At 63.1% G+C, this 15,603-nt stretch overlaps 1 protein-coding gene across 5 annotated transcripts; it reads left to right on the forward strand.

The window, feature by feature from the left end:
• Positions 1-5,186, forward strand: CRABP2 (cellular retinoic acid binding protein 2). Of its 5 annotated transcripts, none has more exons than XM_042976009.1 (6): positions 1-311; positions 489-663; positions 983-1,213; positions 3,872-4,050; positions 4,197-4,313; positions 4,725-5,182. In XM_042976009.1, exons 3-6 carry the CDS (start codon positions 1,144-1,146, stop codon positions 4,773-4,775), a joined length of 417 nt encoding a protein of 138 aa, XP_042831943.1. In that variant the 5' UTR covers positions 1-311; positions 489-663; positions 983-1,143; the 3' UTR covers positions 4,776-5,182. The 5 variants fall into 5 exon arrangements, with proteins under 5 accessions (XP_042831943.1, XP_042831944.1, XP_042831945.1 ...); XM_042976010.1 differs by having other exon boundaries at positions 508-663; XM_042976011.1 differs by lacking the exon at positions 489-663.
• Positions 5,187-15,603: the final 10,417 nt, after the last annotated feature.

A 15,603-nucleotide genomic window follows, 5' to 3' on the forward strand; every position in this document is an offset into this window, starting at 1 on the left:
GCCTCTCCTTCCGCCCGTTGGACTGCGCACGGCGGTGACACCTGAGACCCCGCTCCACCCCCTTCCCGGGGCACCCAGTCTCCCTCCAACCTGGGTGGCAGCGCGGCGCGCCGGGGCTCCGCGCCTCGGTCCCCGCCTCCCCTCCCCGCCGCCGCCGGCTGCGATCCCCGGGGGGTCCGGGGAGCCGGGAGACGGAGAAACCGCCTTAATAAAGAGCTCGTGTCAAGTGATTGGCTGTGACCTCTGCCCTCCCCAGACTCGCGCCCGCGGCTCCTGCTTAACCCTTCGATGCCCGCCCAACCCCTGAAGAGGTGGGAGTCTCCCCCGCGCCAGCTTCCAGGGTCCCCAGAGGCCCCCGGCACTGCCGCAGCCCTAAACCCTGGGGAGACCGGCCTGTTGGGGGGGGGGGCGGGGGGCGCCCCTCCCAGCCCCCCGCAGCCGCTCCGGCAGGGGGCGCCGTTGCCTCATTCGGGTGCCCGGCCCCGCAGCCCCTGGCCTCCCCCGCAGGTCTCTGAGCTCGGGGCGGCCGCCCCGGACCCAATTGGGCCCCAGTGGAGCCGAGCCCCGCCGCCTCGTCTTCCGCAACTCCGGCTCGGAGCGAGGTTCGCCCGCTGGTAGTGCCGCCGGGTGCCGGGCGCCACGGGGCCGAGCGCACCGAGTCAGGTGGGGACCGAGCGAGACGTGACCCTGGGGCTCGCGCTGCAGGACGTGAGACCTGGGTATCTGCGCCCCGGGCCTGGCGCCCCCTCCTCCCGGCTGAGAGCCCGAGCCGAGCGCTCGGCCCGTGTCGCCTCCCCAGACACCCCTGGCGCGGGAGCCAGCTGTCTCGGGCCGGCGAGCCCTGCACCCGGCCCCGGGGCCAGATCCGGAGGCCGGGGAGCCGGGGCTCAGGGCCCCCCAGGTGGGGTGGGGGGCGGGGCGGGAGGCGGAGCCATCTCTCTCTCTCTCTCTCTCTCTCTCTCTCTCTCTCTCTCTCGAGCAGGGGCGGGCCAGGCGCAGGGTATAAAAGCTGCCCGCGCGGGAGCCCAAGCCAGCTCCGGGGTTGTCCTGGGACGTGTCCTGGCTCCCGAGTCTCACGACCAGGCGACGGCGACATCTCTCTTGACGAAAAGACTCGGCGTCCAGTGCTCCGACCAAAGCATCATGCCCAACTTCTCCGGCAGCTGGAAGATCATCCGATCGGAAAACTTCGAGGATTTGCTCAAAGTGCTGGGTAAGGAGATTTTCGGGCGCCCGGGGCCTCGAGGTGGGCACGGGAAAGAAAGGAGGGCGGGGATCCGGGCGGGGGAGGTTGGGCGTCGGCGTCCCCGAGCAAGGGGGCCGAGCGCCTGGGTCGGGGGCTCAGGGCCGGGACCTAAAGGTCCTGAGCGACCAGCCTGTGGATCGAGTAGAAAGCACGAGGTCGGTGTCCCCGGGGGTGGGGCAGGGGAGCCCCTCCGAGACCTTGCCGCCTCTTCGCCCCTGGCCCCCCGCGGCGGCCAGTAGCCCAGTCCCCGCACGGCCTCCCGCTTCAGCGCGTTCCACTCTGCGCCCCCGCCCTCCATCCGTGAGACTAATGCTTCCCTAGGCGGGCAGCTCCAGAGGCCCAAGTCTCTGCATAATTATCACTTTCTTAGATGTCAACAAATGGCTTCGTGTGAAACCCCAGCCCCCCATTCCCGAAAAACTGCGGGCTCTCTTCTCCCTCCCTCCCCTGAGACCCCCCCCCCCACCCGCAGCCCTGCCGGGTGTGTGGGTTAAAGGTGGGGGGAGTGGAGGCTAGTCTCACTGCGTTTCCCAACTCCTGGGTGCCCTGAGGTGTGTGGGGAGCTGCCCCAGCCCAGGCTGCTGGGAGGGGGCTCTGGGAAGGGGAGCATTTGGGAAGCCGCCACCTGGGAGCCCTGCGGCCTGCGGGTAAGCATGCCATCCATTTCTAGACTGAACACAGTGACCCCGGTTGGGCAGGGGAGTGGGGGGGCACTTGTGTGTGGGTGAGTCTGGACCTCCGAAGAGTCTGGAACGCTGTTTCCATCACGCCTGGCCATTAGCTCTTGCCCCCTAACCCCAGCACTCCTTCGAGGCACGTCTCCCTTCTTCCCCACTCTGCCCTCGCTGAAACTAAAAACCAAAATGAAGACTCTCCCTTCAGAAAGCCTAGATGCGTTCCCTCCCCTTGTCTGGATTCTGGCCCCTGTCCCCAGTGGATGAGGCCCGAGGTGGCCGGGCACACACCCACAGGCCCAGCTGGAGACTAAGAGCCCAAGCCCAACCCTGTGGTCTGTCTGTCTGTGGTCTGTTTGTCCTCCCTGCAGGGTCTCTCAGAGCCACGTGCCCTCTTCAGGCCCTGCTGGGGGCAGATTGAAAACAGACCCGTTAGACAAACAGCCCTGGCTGGAGCGGGGTCTCCTGCGAGCCCGGCCTCGCCCAGCCTTGCCTCTGCAGGAACCTCGGCCCCTCCCTGCCCCCTCTGCCCCAGTCAAGGATCCCTTTCCTGGTGAGGCATGCCCAGGTGGTGTTGGGGGATACGTGTCCCATCCACTATGGTAGGCGGGCTGTGTGAGCGGATTCTGTTCCTGTAACGGGGAAGATGGTTGTCAGACGGTGAGCTGGACTTTCAGGGGGCAACACGGTGGAGACAGGGTGGGATGGGCCTCCTCTACCAAGGTGACCGGGCCCGGGGACCTCGGTCATTTCTCCCAACAGCCAATAAGGGGGCTCCTGGGACCCCTGGGGGAGTCCATCCACTCTCCCTGTCCCTTTCTGGAACAGAGCAGGTCTGCTTTGGTGCCAAGGGGAAAGAGGATTTGTTTCTGTAGGAACCCAGGTCTGTAGGAGGGCCAGGGAGCTCGGCTTCCCTGACCCAACCCTGCTTGGCTCCCCAGATCCCCACCCCTTGCTTCCCTGAAGGTCTCTGCTCCAGGTCAGGGTGGGGGCGCCCAGCAGGGGAAGCGGGGTGATGCTCAGACACGCCCCTGCCAGGTAGGCCTCCCTGCCTGCTTTTCTTCCTGGGACAGATGCTGTCTCCTGGCTTCGCCACCCTTCTTAGAGACTGGGGAGCAAAGAGAAGGGGTCCAGTGTGGGGAAGGATGTGGGGGGCAGGCACAGGGACTCTGAGTCCACAGAGGCTGAACGAGAAAACCTGACCACTGAGGTCAGGACGATCCTAGAGTAAGGAACATATGGGGGGGAAGGGGGGCAGTGTCCCTTTCCATCCTGCCAGGGGAGAGGAGCCAGGAGGGCAGGTGAGCTCTGGCAGAAAAAGCTCTGGGTTTTTCTTCGACTTCCTTTTTTCAGTAAAAATAATAATAAGAGCTCCTGTTTCCTGAAAGCTGGAAGGTGTACCCAGTGCCGCGTGTGCTAAGTCCTGCACACGTCACCCATGCTGTGGGCTCCACTTTATGCTTGAGGAACCCGAGGCCCAGAAAGGTTCCGTCACCTGCCCAGAGTCACCTGGCCTGCCAGAGAGGCCGAGCCACGTGGATGTCAGGGCCGAGTGGATCTCACTGCAGAATCTCTGGCTTCCCCAGGCCATTTGTAAGAGGGGACCAGCCGCCCCCCTCCTCGTCACCCACTGATAATCCCTGCTCCTCACTTTGGGGAGGGACAGAGACTGGGCACATGAAGGCCAACCCAGCACCAGACAGGGGAGGTGGGTCCGGCAGGAAGGAAAGTGGCCCCTACTTCCTGGATGGGAGTGGCGGGGCCTGGCTGGGGATCCCTGGTCTGGCCTGCCCTTGGGCAGGGGTGAAGACGGGTCTGGCCTACCCTTGGGCAGGGGTGAAGACGGTGACTCTGTGGAGTCCACCCCAGCAGAGGGTGTCGAGCAGGGCGGACCAAGGGCGGCAAGTGAGGCGAACTGGGCCGAAGTGAGGGCGCCTGCACCTCCCTGCAGGGGTGAACGTGATGCTGAGGAAGATCGCCGTGGCGGCGGCATCCAAGCCGGCAGTGGAGATCAAGCAGGAAGGAGACACCTTCTACATCAAAACCTCCACCACGGTGCGCACCACGGAGATCAACTTCAAGATCGGAGAGGAGTTCGAGGAGCAGACGGTGGACGGGAGACCCTGCAAGGTGAGTCCCTCGGGGTCATGGCCTCCACTGCCCCGCCTCACCACGTGCCGTTTTCCGGAGTGTTCTGGGATCCTTCCAGCGGAGCAAACCCCTCTCGCGGCACCCACCCTGCTGCGGGCCCAGCCCACCTGGCCTCTCTCCTGCAGAGCCTGGTGAAATGGGAGAGTGAGAACAAAATGGTCTGCGAGCAGAGGCTTTTGAAGGGAGAGGGTCCCAAGACCTCGTGGACCAGGGAGCTGACCAACGACGGGGAGCTGGTCCTGGTAAGCTGCTCCCAGCTGAGCACAAGCCCGGTGCCACCTTCGGGCTTTTCTGGGACGCTGCAGGGCGCTGGAGGTTCAAGACCGACCGTAGCTGGCCTCCCCACCTCCTGATGGCGGTGCTGGGGAAGGACTAAGCTGTCCCTGTCCCACAGGCTGCTGCCCTGTGGCCGTGCAATGGTGTCCCGTGTGGAGCAAGCCATGTGGGCTGAGGCGGCAGGGTGGCATCTGGGCAATCCGTCCTCACAGCTTGGGGAGGAGTATGTGGGACACAGCCCCAGGCGGTCTATGCCATCCTCCCTCCCGTGACACCAGGGCATTTTGGGGGCCAGCCCCTGCCTGTCCATTCTGAATCTAGAAGCAGGACCAGGGGCCTTCCAGGTTAATGATGACTTCTGACTTCCGTCCTTTTAGACCATGACGGCGGATGATATCGTGTGCACCAGGGTCTATGTCCGAGAGTGAGCGGCCGACCGTCCAAGGGCTTCCAGAGCCGCCCCCCAGCCCCTGCTCCCTGCCCCACTGCCCTTCCCCCTTCCTTCTAGGCTAGCTCTCCCCTCACCCCGCTCACTCCCGGGGATGCTGGGATGCCTCCAGCAGGGCTCTGCTTTTTGGGGCCTCCCCTTCCTCTGCTCCCCCAACAAAGAGGGATGGATGGTAAGAACCCTGATCACCTGGTCCAGAATCACTCCCCTTCCCCAGCCAGCAGTCCCAGCCCCAAACCAGCCCAGAGCACAGCCCTTCTCTCTGTGAGGGGACCTGAGGGCCCCAGTGGGAAAGATGGCCCTCTGGTTTCCACTCTTTGTCCCGGTAGCCTACACAGTGTAGAATATTTATTGGTTAATTTTATTAAAATGTCTTGAAAAATACAACCCGTCTCTGGCTCCTTGGGAAGGGGACAGATGAGTCGCATGAGTTCCACTTTGCCTCTGAAATGCAGTGTGGGAGGCAGGTGTTCAAGCAGCAGGATGAGAGGAGGGATGGGCCTTCCCCTCGTCCCTCCCTCCGCCCACCCCCCCACCCCTCCCCTCTTCCAGCCTCCTTCTCCAGTCCTCTCAGCAGGGGCACTCCCCCCCCCACCCCCCGCCCCCGCAGGAGCTGACTCCCACTTTCCCATGATGGTGACACAGCTTCCTCCTCCAATTGTTCCTCCTCTCCTCCAGCTCCAATCTGGGCCACCCCAGGCCTGGCCTTGGCCTCCCACATGGTTCCAGATGAGCTCACCGATGCCCATAGGCCGACCTCGCTCCTGCCCGGGGCTCCCCCTGATGGGACTCCACTATCTCAGCTCTGAGACCTGCACACCCCCCCTGCCGGCCCCCACGCCCCTTCCCACACCTCCACTCTCGGGTCCAGGCTCAACCGCGTCCTCCTAAATTCCATGGTGACCTCTCAAGTGCCCGCCCCCCTCCCGCAGGCCAAGGCCCCCCACCAGACCGGCTCAGGGCTCAGCTGTTTAGGCAACAGCACCTTCAACCTGGCCTGCCCCGCTCTTCACCGTCAGGGCGTCGTGGGGTCTGCTCTGTCACCGGCTGCTTATGCTTACATGACCTCAAGCGAGTTGCTTTGTTTCTTTGAGCCTTAGATCTGTAATCCAATGACTTACGTGCGGGGAAGTTTCAGTGGGGTCCAGCCAAATCCAGGCAAGGTCACCAGCCTCTTCCCCCCCTGCCCCCATCCTGTCCTCTCCGTTTCCTTTGTGCTCTGGCCACGCTCAATCCTGTCACGTAGAAGTTTCCCCTCCATCATGGAAAATGGTCTTCAGATGCCCCATGCTTACATGGTCACAGCTTGGGGTCCCCCAAAAGAAGGACTCTCTCCCAGGGTCCATATCTTCATCCCAGAAAGGGTTCCATTCTGCTGGATCGCATGACTGTCCCTCAGCCCACTGGCTATTGGCAGGGCAAGGGGCCTGGACCTCGTGCCCTGCCATGGCCACGGGACAGGTGGGCCGGTGTGACAAGCCCCCCAGAGCCCCATGGGATGGGAAGGAGCGCTTTCTTGTGAGGAGGGTTGCAGATTTCTAATCTATAACATAGCAATTATGTACAACGTCCACCTCACAAAGGCATGTACATAGCACCTAGCAATAGTAAGCCCTCAGGAAACGAGGGTCCCACCTCTCTGACCCACCCTCCAAAATGCTGCCGGGGGCGAGAGAGGGGGCTCTTCAATAAATGAGCTGTATTATGTCAGTGCCTTGTTCAAAAATCCATAAAACAAAATAAAACTCCCATCAGCTGCAGCCCCTCTTTTTGTCCAGAATACAGTCCAAACTGGCATCAGAGGCCATTTAAGACGTGGCCCCTACCCCCTCCTGCGTGTGCTCCCCGCCCCCCTGCCCCGTACCTGCACCACAGGCACCCTCTGGCCCACGGGCGCCCAGCGCTTCTCCAGAGCTTGGCTTCTCGGTGGCAGTGGCCCCTCCCCCAGCAGTGCTGACAGCCAGCAGTCACGCTTCACAGCCTGTGTGTGGCAGGTGAGCCTCCACTCCCTGAAAGACTGGGGTGCCCTGGGGCCAGGGCCTCCAGCTCCTGCCCCACGAGAGGCCACGTGCTGCAGCTGAGAGCAGAAGGTCAGGGCCCCGGAGTGGGGACACGATGTCCAGAGTCCTGGGGCAGCCCAGTCCCCTGAGTGGGGGGTGGGGGCAATGGTGGGCCCTTTTTCGTGTCCACATCCGCCTACTGTTTCCTGAGAGCCTTCCGGGAGCCGGGCACCCTGCTGGGTGCTGGGAACTTGGAAATGAATCCAATGGACAAGACGGCTGCCCTCGTGGGGCCTGCGGGAGGGAACAGACCTGTAGCGGGGAACCAGAAGATTAAAGACATAAACGCACCGGTCAACTCATAAGCACAGACCACGTAACCATGTAGGTGCTTGAAGGAAAGGGGGGCAGAGGGGGAGAGCACCAGAGGAGGCCTCATTTACCCTGGGGGCGGGCAGAGGTGCTGGGGGCGCAGGTGCTCTGGAGGACGGAGAACTTCGGGGGGCCTGAAGTGGGGTGAAGCAGACGGGAGGGTACTCTAGGCAGGGAGAATCGCAGGGGAAGGCCCTAGGGACAGTCTGGGGCTGCCTTGGGCCTGGGGACTGGGGTGCAGGCCAGCTGGGGCCTTCGGGGGTCGGGCCGGGCAGAACCTGAGGGGCCCGAGGCCACGGTAAATATTTCTTATTTGATTCCAAGAGCAGTGATGAGCCACTGATGAGCCACTGAAGGGGGTGGCATCCCTCTGGCTGCCACGCAAAGATGGAGCAGAGACAAGCGGGGGGTGGGGGGGGGGCAGGAGGCTGGGGAGACGCTGGGGCAGAGGGTAGAGACCCCATGATGCACGAGTCAGGGGACCAGGGGTTAGAAAAGGCAGAGTGCCCAGAACGGCTCTCTGGCTTCGGTCCTGGGGGCCGGTGGTTCTGTTTTCAGAAATGGAGAGATGAATCTAGGCTTTCTGGATGCCGGTTGCTTTGTTTTAATCCAGAAGCACCGTAACTCCTCAACCCGAGGCCCGGCTTCATCTCCTTTCTGCTTCCCCTCCGCAGGCCTTTGTGGCTGGAGCATATGTTCTTGCTTTGCCGCCCAGTTTGTCTCTTTCTGGAATCAAGCTGCTGAGAAGAGCAGAGACTAGAGGCATGTTTCTGTTTCCCAAGACGCCAGAAGGCAGGGACTGGGTCTCCACCCTCAGACTGGGGGCTCTCAGAGGACAGGGTTTGGGTCTCTCCCCTCAGACTAGGGACTCCTTGAGGGAAGGGACTGAACCTCCCCCATCAGACTGGGAGCTCTCAGAGGACAGGGTTTGGGTCTCTCCCCTCAGACTAGGGGCTCCATGAGGGCAGGACTGGACCTCCCCCATCAGACTGGGGGCTCTCAGAGGACAGGGATTGGGTCCCTCCCCTCAGACTAGGGGCTCCCGGAGGGCGGGGACTAAGTCTTCCCCCTCAGACTAGGGGCTCCTTGAGGGAAGGGACTGGGCCTCTCCCACCAGACTGGGAACTCCTGGAGGGCAGAGACTGGGTCTCCCCCATCAGACTGGGGGCTCCCAGAGGACAATGGCTGTGTGTCCCCCCTGAGACTGGGCTCCCAGAGGGTGAGGCTCGTCTCCTGGCTCTGTTTCCCCAGCACTTCCCCGCCCTCCAGCCTGAGGTGACAGGGAAGTTACAGTCCTGGACCAGGAGATGGGATCAGGGAGGGGCCGCCTCACCCATCTGGCCCAGCCCGTGAGAAAGTCCCTCCAGCTTCCCTCCCACCCTGAAGGCCCTCTTCCTCCTCTGCCTCCTCTGCCTCCTCTGCCTCGTCTCCCGTTACCTGGGCCTTCATTACTCAGCAGCGCCTCTGGAAGAAAATGCACAGGGGCCCCCATCCCCTGCCTGCACGCCGCCGTGGGCAGAACCTTCTCTGCCATCGAGGCTTCTCAGAGTTCAAGCACGGAGGGGGCAGCACGGGGACCTGGGCCACCGAACCTCCTCTGGTCCTGCGACCAGAGGGCGAGTGCTGGAGCGAGGAGGGCCAGAGAAGGTAGGAGGGCAGAGACCAGGGAGGGGGCACGTGTGACTGATTCTCCCCCGGGGTTGGCCGGGCGCGGGGGGGGGAGACCTGCACCAACATCTTAGGGGAACTGAGGTGCGCACACACACTCATGCACACACACACACCCGCACGCTGTGCGAGAGACAGGAGCACGTTGCTGGGACAGGCCTAGAGGTGTCAAAACCAAGAGATTCGGGGCACAGCCAGACCCAAGACGGGAAAGCCTACAGCCTGCGGGGCCCCCCAGAGCCCAAAGGCACCTCCATGCCTGCGTGTGACAAGAAGGAACCCACAGGGGAGGGCGGCCAGAAGTGGGGCTGGAGACTGGGGACCCTGAGGGAGGTGAGGAGGGGGGGGTGCTGGGAGGAGCCTGGAGGAGGCGACAGGGTCCCGGAGAAGGAGGGAATCCAGGAGGAGAGCTGAGCTCCAGGGGGGAGGAGAGGGTATTGAGGGCCCCAGGGGTGGGAGTCAGGAGAGAGGCCTGCCGGTCAGGCCCTCTGACCCCAGGTCCCGACAAAGGGCCTCCTAAGGACGGCCACAGGCACAAGATGGATGGCACTGGGGCGGCCAGGCCCTTTGTGGCGGGGGATGAAAGGGAGCAGGCTCTGAGGAGCGTCCCCCTCCCCGGGTCCCCCATGACTGTTGGCTCCCCTGCCCCTCCCCCAGTGACCTCGGGAGCCTTGGAGTGTTGTGGAGGGGGGTAGGAGATGGGGGGGAGCTGAGTCCAACCAGGTATTTCCCCTGGCTGGGCCAGCCCTACCTAGGAAAGATGGGGGGCAGGTAGAAGGACTGTGGGGGTCTGGGGGGCCCTTTGGTCTGTAGAGAAAGCGAAGTAAGATGCAGACTGTGTGCCAGCACCAACAGGACCCCGGCAGAGCTGGGGGAGGCCGTTCTGGGGGCCGGCCAGGGGTCCCCTGGGCAGGCCCTCCCGCGTCTCCTGCCGGTCTGCTGCCCTCCTGACCTCTCGGCTTCTTCCTGTCCCCGGCCCCCCCCCCAGGCGCTGCCAGTCGAGAAACCAGTTCTGTTCCCGTCCTGGATAAGGATCTCTGGGCTGGGCTCTTCCCAGGCAACGGCAAGAACCTGGCAGCCTGCAGCACCCCTGCCACCAGCCAGGGCCGCCGGGGTCTCCCCACGTCGGGGGGGGGGGGGGGGCGGGTGGCCTGCCCCTTCCTCACCAGTCCTGCCCTGGCCTCCTTCCCCTCGAGGAAGACCTCCCAGCAGCGCTGTGAGGGGCAGGGGGCCTCCCTTGCCTTCTCCCTTGGGTGCCCCAGAGGCCCGTCCCTCTCCCCCTGCCCCCTCGGCGCCCCCCAGGCTCCCAGGCTCCCCACGGGGCCCTGACAATTGCTCCCTACGGCGGGGTCAGCCCCTCGCCCCAGTCGTGGGCACGGAAGGGGGCAGGGTGACACGGGCTTGACCCCACTTAACCCCAGCCCATGGTCTCCTCCCGAACCATCATTCCCATGACATTCTGGTCCCTTTCTCGTCCCTCGGAGCTTTCCCCCCACCCCCCAACTCTGCCAACTGGAAGGGCTTTAAAAGGTCATCTCCTGCATTCTTCTGCCTCCTCGTCAAATGTCTGCCTGACCTCTGCCCCTGCCCGGCGCCCCAGAAACCTCAGACCGCTCCCAGCTCCTTCACCAGCACTGCGCTGGCTTGGCCAGCCTCTCCCAAATGCCTGCGGGGACTCAACCAACCGCTTGCAGGGGCCGTGGGAGATCAGAAGGCAGAGGGGAGGGCAGCTCTGGCAGCCACCGGGGAGACCTGGGGCATCTGGAGGAGACTTGACTCAGGTCCCAGCCCCCACCCCCACCCCTGGAGGTGAGCAGGTGTGACAAGCCAGGCTGGGATTCAAGCTGGTGACTCAAGCCTGAGCAGCCGACAGCTGCACGGTCCACGGCCGCAGCCAGCCCTCCCTTCCGCCGCCCCGAGGTGGAATCTTAGAAGCTGGGAATTCTAGAACCAGGGAACAGAGTCCCAGAAGGAAGGGCCCTCGGGGATCATGCCTCTCCTTTGTTTGAGAGGAAACTGGGGACCAGAAAGGGGTGTGGCCTGCTTGGGGGGTCGCTAGGACGTCAGGGAAATCACTGGTCACACAAAAGGGGGCTGCTTGGCTTTAGCACAAAGCAGGTGTCAGCTGGGCCCCTCCACACCCTCTCGCTCTCTGGGTTCTTGGGTGCAGAGAACTCTGTTCCCTGTGTTCTTATTTTCCATCCCTCACCCTGAGTGGAGCAAGCCTGTGCCCTCACCGGGCCTCCCTCTCCTTCTGGGCCGCAGATTATGAGGCCAGGACAGGTGCGGGGGGCCGTTCAGCCTCAGGTGAGGGATTATAAGCTAAGGTTTCAGCGGGAGCCTGAAGGCAAGGGTGTCCAGCCCAGAGGTATTCAGCCCGGAGCCGCCCGGGGAGGGGGGAGCCACCTTCCCCTGGCCCAGCGTGCTGCGGGAGGGACACCCAGCCCCCCACCCATCTCAGCCCACCCAGGCATGTGTCTGAGCATAAGGAGATGGGGGGGGGGGTCACCGCCCCCCTGCGTGGCACACGGCCACAGGTGTTGTCGCTGTTTCCAAGGCCCTGCAAAGGGAGAGGCCAGGCCAGGCCTCGGATGGGCAGCATTTATTGACAACCATTTTCAGAGCGTGAGCGCGGTGCAGACGCCGTGGGGGGCAGAGCCAGCGCCTTCCCTGGCACCTGTCATCAACCTCAGGGCCACTGAGGAAATATCCCGACCCCCGACCAGGTGCCAAGCACGTCATCCCACGGCCCCCCCTCGGCTCCGGAGCCAGGCTGGGACCTGGGAGCCCGCCGCGTGGGACAGGGCGCCCAGGAGGAGGGCCCCCTCCCCAGCGTAGCCTCCCCACCCTCAGGCTGCCCGGGGCTCAGCTCCAGCCTCCCCTCCCAGCCGCGCAGAGGCCAGACCTTTCAGACAAGCTTTCCTGTAATTGTCCTGTCATCACGGCTCCGACGCAGAAACCAGCCAAGGGACTGTGGAAATGCAGAGGCAGAAAGGTGAGGTCACCCTTCCAGCAGCCTGTCTCGGGGCAAGAACGCAGGCCATGAGCCAGCGGAGTCTGGCACTTACTGGAGAAGGAGACGTCCGCCCTCCCACAGCCCTCTCTGGCTCACCCCTTCCCTTCGCACCCAGCCCTCCCGGGAAGTCCTTCCCAAAGGCTAACTTGAGTGCCACCTGCTGCGGCCTTAGCGCCTCATCGGACGGAACCCAGAGGACAGGCTCCGTTCTCAGACGGCTTCGGGGACCGGCCAGAGGAGCGTGTGGGCGCACCCGGGCGGGGACACCGCCGTCACCTCACCTTTCTTTGCTCTCTCTCCACCCCACTCTCCCAGCCCTCCCCTCGCCTTAGCCCCCCACTCCAGCTCCTGGCTGGGAGCCAGCATTGTTCCCGCCAGGCTCCCTGCTCCCCTCCTCCTTCGCTCCCTGGGCACCCGCCTGCCCGGTCCCTTCCAGGGGTGGGGGGGGGGGGAGCAGGACTTCATCCCAGACTCTGCTTCCTCATCATGTTGCATCCACCGACAGAGGAGGTTACTCAGGGCCCCCGGTTATTTTTAATGCCACCAGCTCACAAGATAAATATACCTCCCCACCCCCCAGCTGCCCAGAGTCCCTCCTTCCCCCACCATTCACCCAGTCTCCTCACACGGGGACTCACAGCTAACGCCTTCTCCTCACATGCCCTCCTGGTGGGTCTCCGTCTCCTGGTGGGCCCTGGACTCCCAGTGGGAGGTGTCCTAGAGACACGGCATCTGCCAAAGGGCTCCCAGGGGAGCCTCCCCCTGCAGCGGGAGGCAGGGGGAGGCTGGCGCAGGCCTCCCCGAGCCCTGGGGAGGAGGTGCTGGAGGGGGGTCGCTCCTGCAGCTTGGTGGGCCTCCTCTCTGACCCCACTCCACTCCTGTTTGGTCCCACCACGCAAGCAAGTTCTTTCTGGAATTAACGTCTGGGCCTCTTGCTTTGGGTCAGGGAACACTGGTTCAGGGCAGGCACTGCGGCTCTGGGGAGGGCCGAAGAGCAGGCCTGGGATCAGGACGGATTGTTGCTCGTTCCTAGATGGTTGGGGTGTCTGTCTCCGCCCAGGCCCTGGGACAGATCCCAGGCGGCCCGGCCTGCAGAAGGTAGCCGTCTGTGCACCGGCGCCGGGCACGCGCCCTCTCGGCGGCACCTGCTATGGCACAGCAGCGAGGCTTCGGACCTCGCGTCTGTCCGGCCTGGTACCCGGCCCCACAGTTTCCGCCTCGCAGGCCTAACTGGGTCCCGGGTCCACACCGGAAGAGTCTGGGCCCTTTTAACCAAGAGCCTTCAGATGCTTAAGATACCCTGTCCTCTGCCTGTATTTCCAAAGACTTCACGCACTCCGGCCGTAAAGAATGATAGAACACACAAGAGCACACCCGTCCACCCCCCAGCATCTCCCTCCTTCTCCCCAGAGGGAACTGCCGTTAGCTTTATCGTTAGCTTTATCGTTAATTTGCCTTTCAAAAATACTTTCACAATAGGGGCGCCTGGGTGGCTCAGCGGGTTTAGTGTCCAACTCTATTTATTAAAATTTTCTTTCTTTTTTCTTTTTTTTAAATGTTTATTTATTTTTGAGAGTGAGAGAGAGAGAGACAGAGTGTGAGCAGGGAAGGGGCAGAGAGAGAGGGAGACACAGAATCCAAAGCAGCCTCCAGGCTCCGAGCTGTCAGCACAGAGTTAGACATGGGACTCAACCCACGAACCCAGAGACCACGACCTGAGCCGAAGTCGGACCCTCAGCTGACTAAGCCCCCCAGGTGCCCCATCAGCTCAGGTCTTGATCTCAGGGCGGTGAGATCGAGCCCCACATTTCACTCCATGAGCACAATGTCCAAAGGACACACTGTGAGGCAGGGTTTGAACACTTACGCTCTGCCCCTCACTTTCCCTTCTCAGCGCGAAGCTCGCGAGGGTCATCCGTGCGATGTGATCCCACAGCCGTAGCAAATGAATACACGTCACGGCGGGAAATGATTAATGACCTGACGGACCAAGACTACGTGTCGCAAACCGGACCTGTTTGTGCGCCGCTGGAGGGGAGGAAACCGCTAGGCACATTTGGGAAGAACGGTGTCGGGGGCGTCTGGGCGGCTCGGTCGACTGAGCGTCTGACTTTTGATTTCGGCTCAGGTCATGATCTCACAGTTCATGAGATCAAGCCCCACATCAGGCTCTGTGCTGACAGTAATGAGCCTGCTTGGGATTCTCTCCTCTCTCTCTCTCTCTCTCTCTCTCTCTCTCTCTCCCCCCCCCCCCCCCGCTCATGCTCTCTGTCTCTCAAAATAAATAAATAAATAAACATAAAACAATAAAAATAAAAAACAGTGTGGCCTTATTTGTCCAGTGGAGCTGAAGACGGTGTGCTCCCTGGAACCAGCGACCCTTCCCAGAGGGTGCCTGAGAGCGAGGCGTGCACCTGTTCTGCAGGAGGCCTGGGTGAGGGCACCCAGAGGCGGCAGGTGGCAAGGGCCCAGATGCACCACCTTCTTCATTCATGTACCCACCTCACAGACGCACACTGAGCTCCCGTTAAGGGCCAGGCGCTGGGAATCTGGACAGGACGGACAGAGGTACAGAAGTGAGCGGTCTGGGATCAGGTCGGGTATGTATTACTGTCCCCACCTTAGAAGCTGAGACTCAGAGAGGTCAGGTGTCTCTCCAGGACCCAAACTCAGGTCTGCCTCCAGGGCCGGTGCTCTCCCCACTTGCCCCACTATTTCCAGGGGCCTGCTCATCGGACAGGCATGCTATGGTGTCGGTGCCCTCCTTCAGTGCTCCGCTCCGGCCCAAACTCAGTCCTGGGGTGCGGTCAGTGAGTCAGCAAACACCTGCCGGGAGCTCCGTGTGGGCAGGACAGCCAGTCCCAGCCTGCCCCCAGCCCCCAGCCTGCACCCCCAGCGCGCCCCCAGCCTCTGCTCCAGTCCAGTCCAGTCCAGCTCTTCTCTGTCTGCTTCTCCCCAGGCTGGGGCGCCGGTGGTGGGAGAGAAAGACTAAACTTTAACCAAGGGACAGGGGCTTGAGTCCCAAGTCGGTCACCCCCTGGCTCCGTGGGGCCCATGGTGGCCCTGGAGGAAGATGAGGGGATGAGACCTCCCTATGAGGTCCCCTCTGACTCATCCTCCGACACCCCCCCCCCCCCCCGCCTCCACCAGCTTAGTTCCGGGAGAGAGGGTGGTTGTGCAGGCTGAGGCTGGGCTCTGCGCTCAGGTTCTGACTGTGTGCTCTTGGATAGGTCACTTGACCTCTCTGAGTGGTTTCCTCCAGCAAAAACCACGGACGATGACGACAGGATCGCCTGCTCTAGGGTTTAGAGATCGGTCCCCGGGGACGCCGCGCTTCTTGAGGCAGCAGCGGCCCCTGGTGGCCGCGCCGCAGGGCACAGGTCTGCGCGGAGCCCGGAGCCCGCCGGGGGGCGCCCTGCCTCTTTGCAAGCTGCTCTTCTAACGCGGGCGGCCAGAGACCGAAGGGAACAGCTGGACCCCCACGTCCTCTCCCCCAACGGCCTCGTCCACGCCCACGGGCCCCCTTATCCGCCCCGCTGGTGCATCATCCTTCTAAATGGCAGGCCCGCCCTGCACGTCTCCCCAGGCCACAGCACCACACCCCCATCCCCACCTGTCACTCTTCCTGGAACTGACATTCCAAGAATTCCCACGTCTCTTCCGTCCTCTGCACTCCCGGCCTCCCCACTCATCACACCCCACCTTGGTGGTGGCCACAGCCTCCTGACCGACCATTCTCTCCCACCGCACCC

The sequence above is a fragment of the Panthera tigris genome, chromosome F3 (genome assembly GCF_018350195.1).
Source record: "Panthera tigris isolate Pti1 chromosome F3, P.tigris_Pti1_mat1.1, whole genome shotgun sequence".
Lineage (NCBI taxonomy): Eukaryota > Metazoa > Chordata > Mammalia > Carnivora > Felidae > Panthera > Panthera tigris.

Excerpts from the sequence above, each read along its gene's own strand:
- CRABP2 (XM_042976008.1), top strand. The coding sequence starts at position 3,378 with ATGCTTGAGGAACCCGAGGCCCAGAAAGGTTCCGTCACCTGCCCAGAG. Across the intron at positions 3,514-3,871 it reads CTGGCTTCCCCAGGCCATTT|GGGTGAACGTGATGCTGAGG; the intron begins GTAAGAGGGGAC and ends ACCTCCCTGCAG. Across the intron at positions 4,314-4,724 it reads ACGACGGGGAGCTGGTCCTG|ACCATGACGGCGGATGATAT; the intron begins GTAAGCTGCTCC and ends CCGTCCTTTTAG.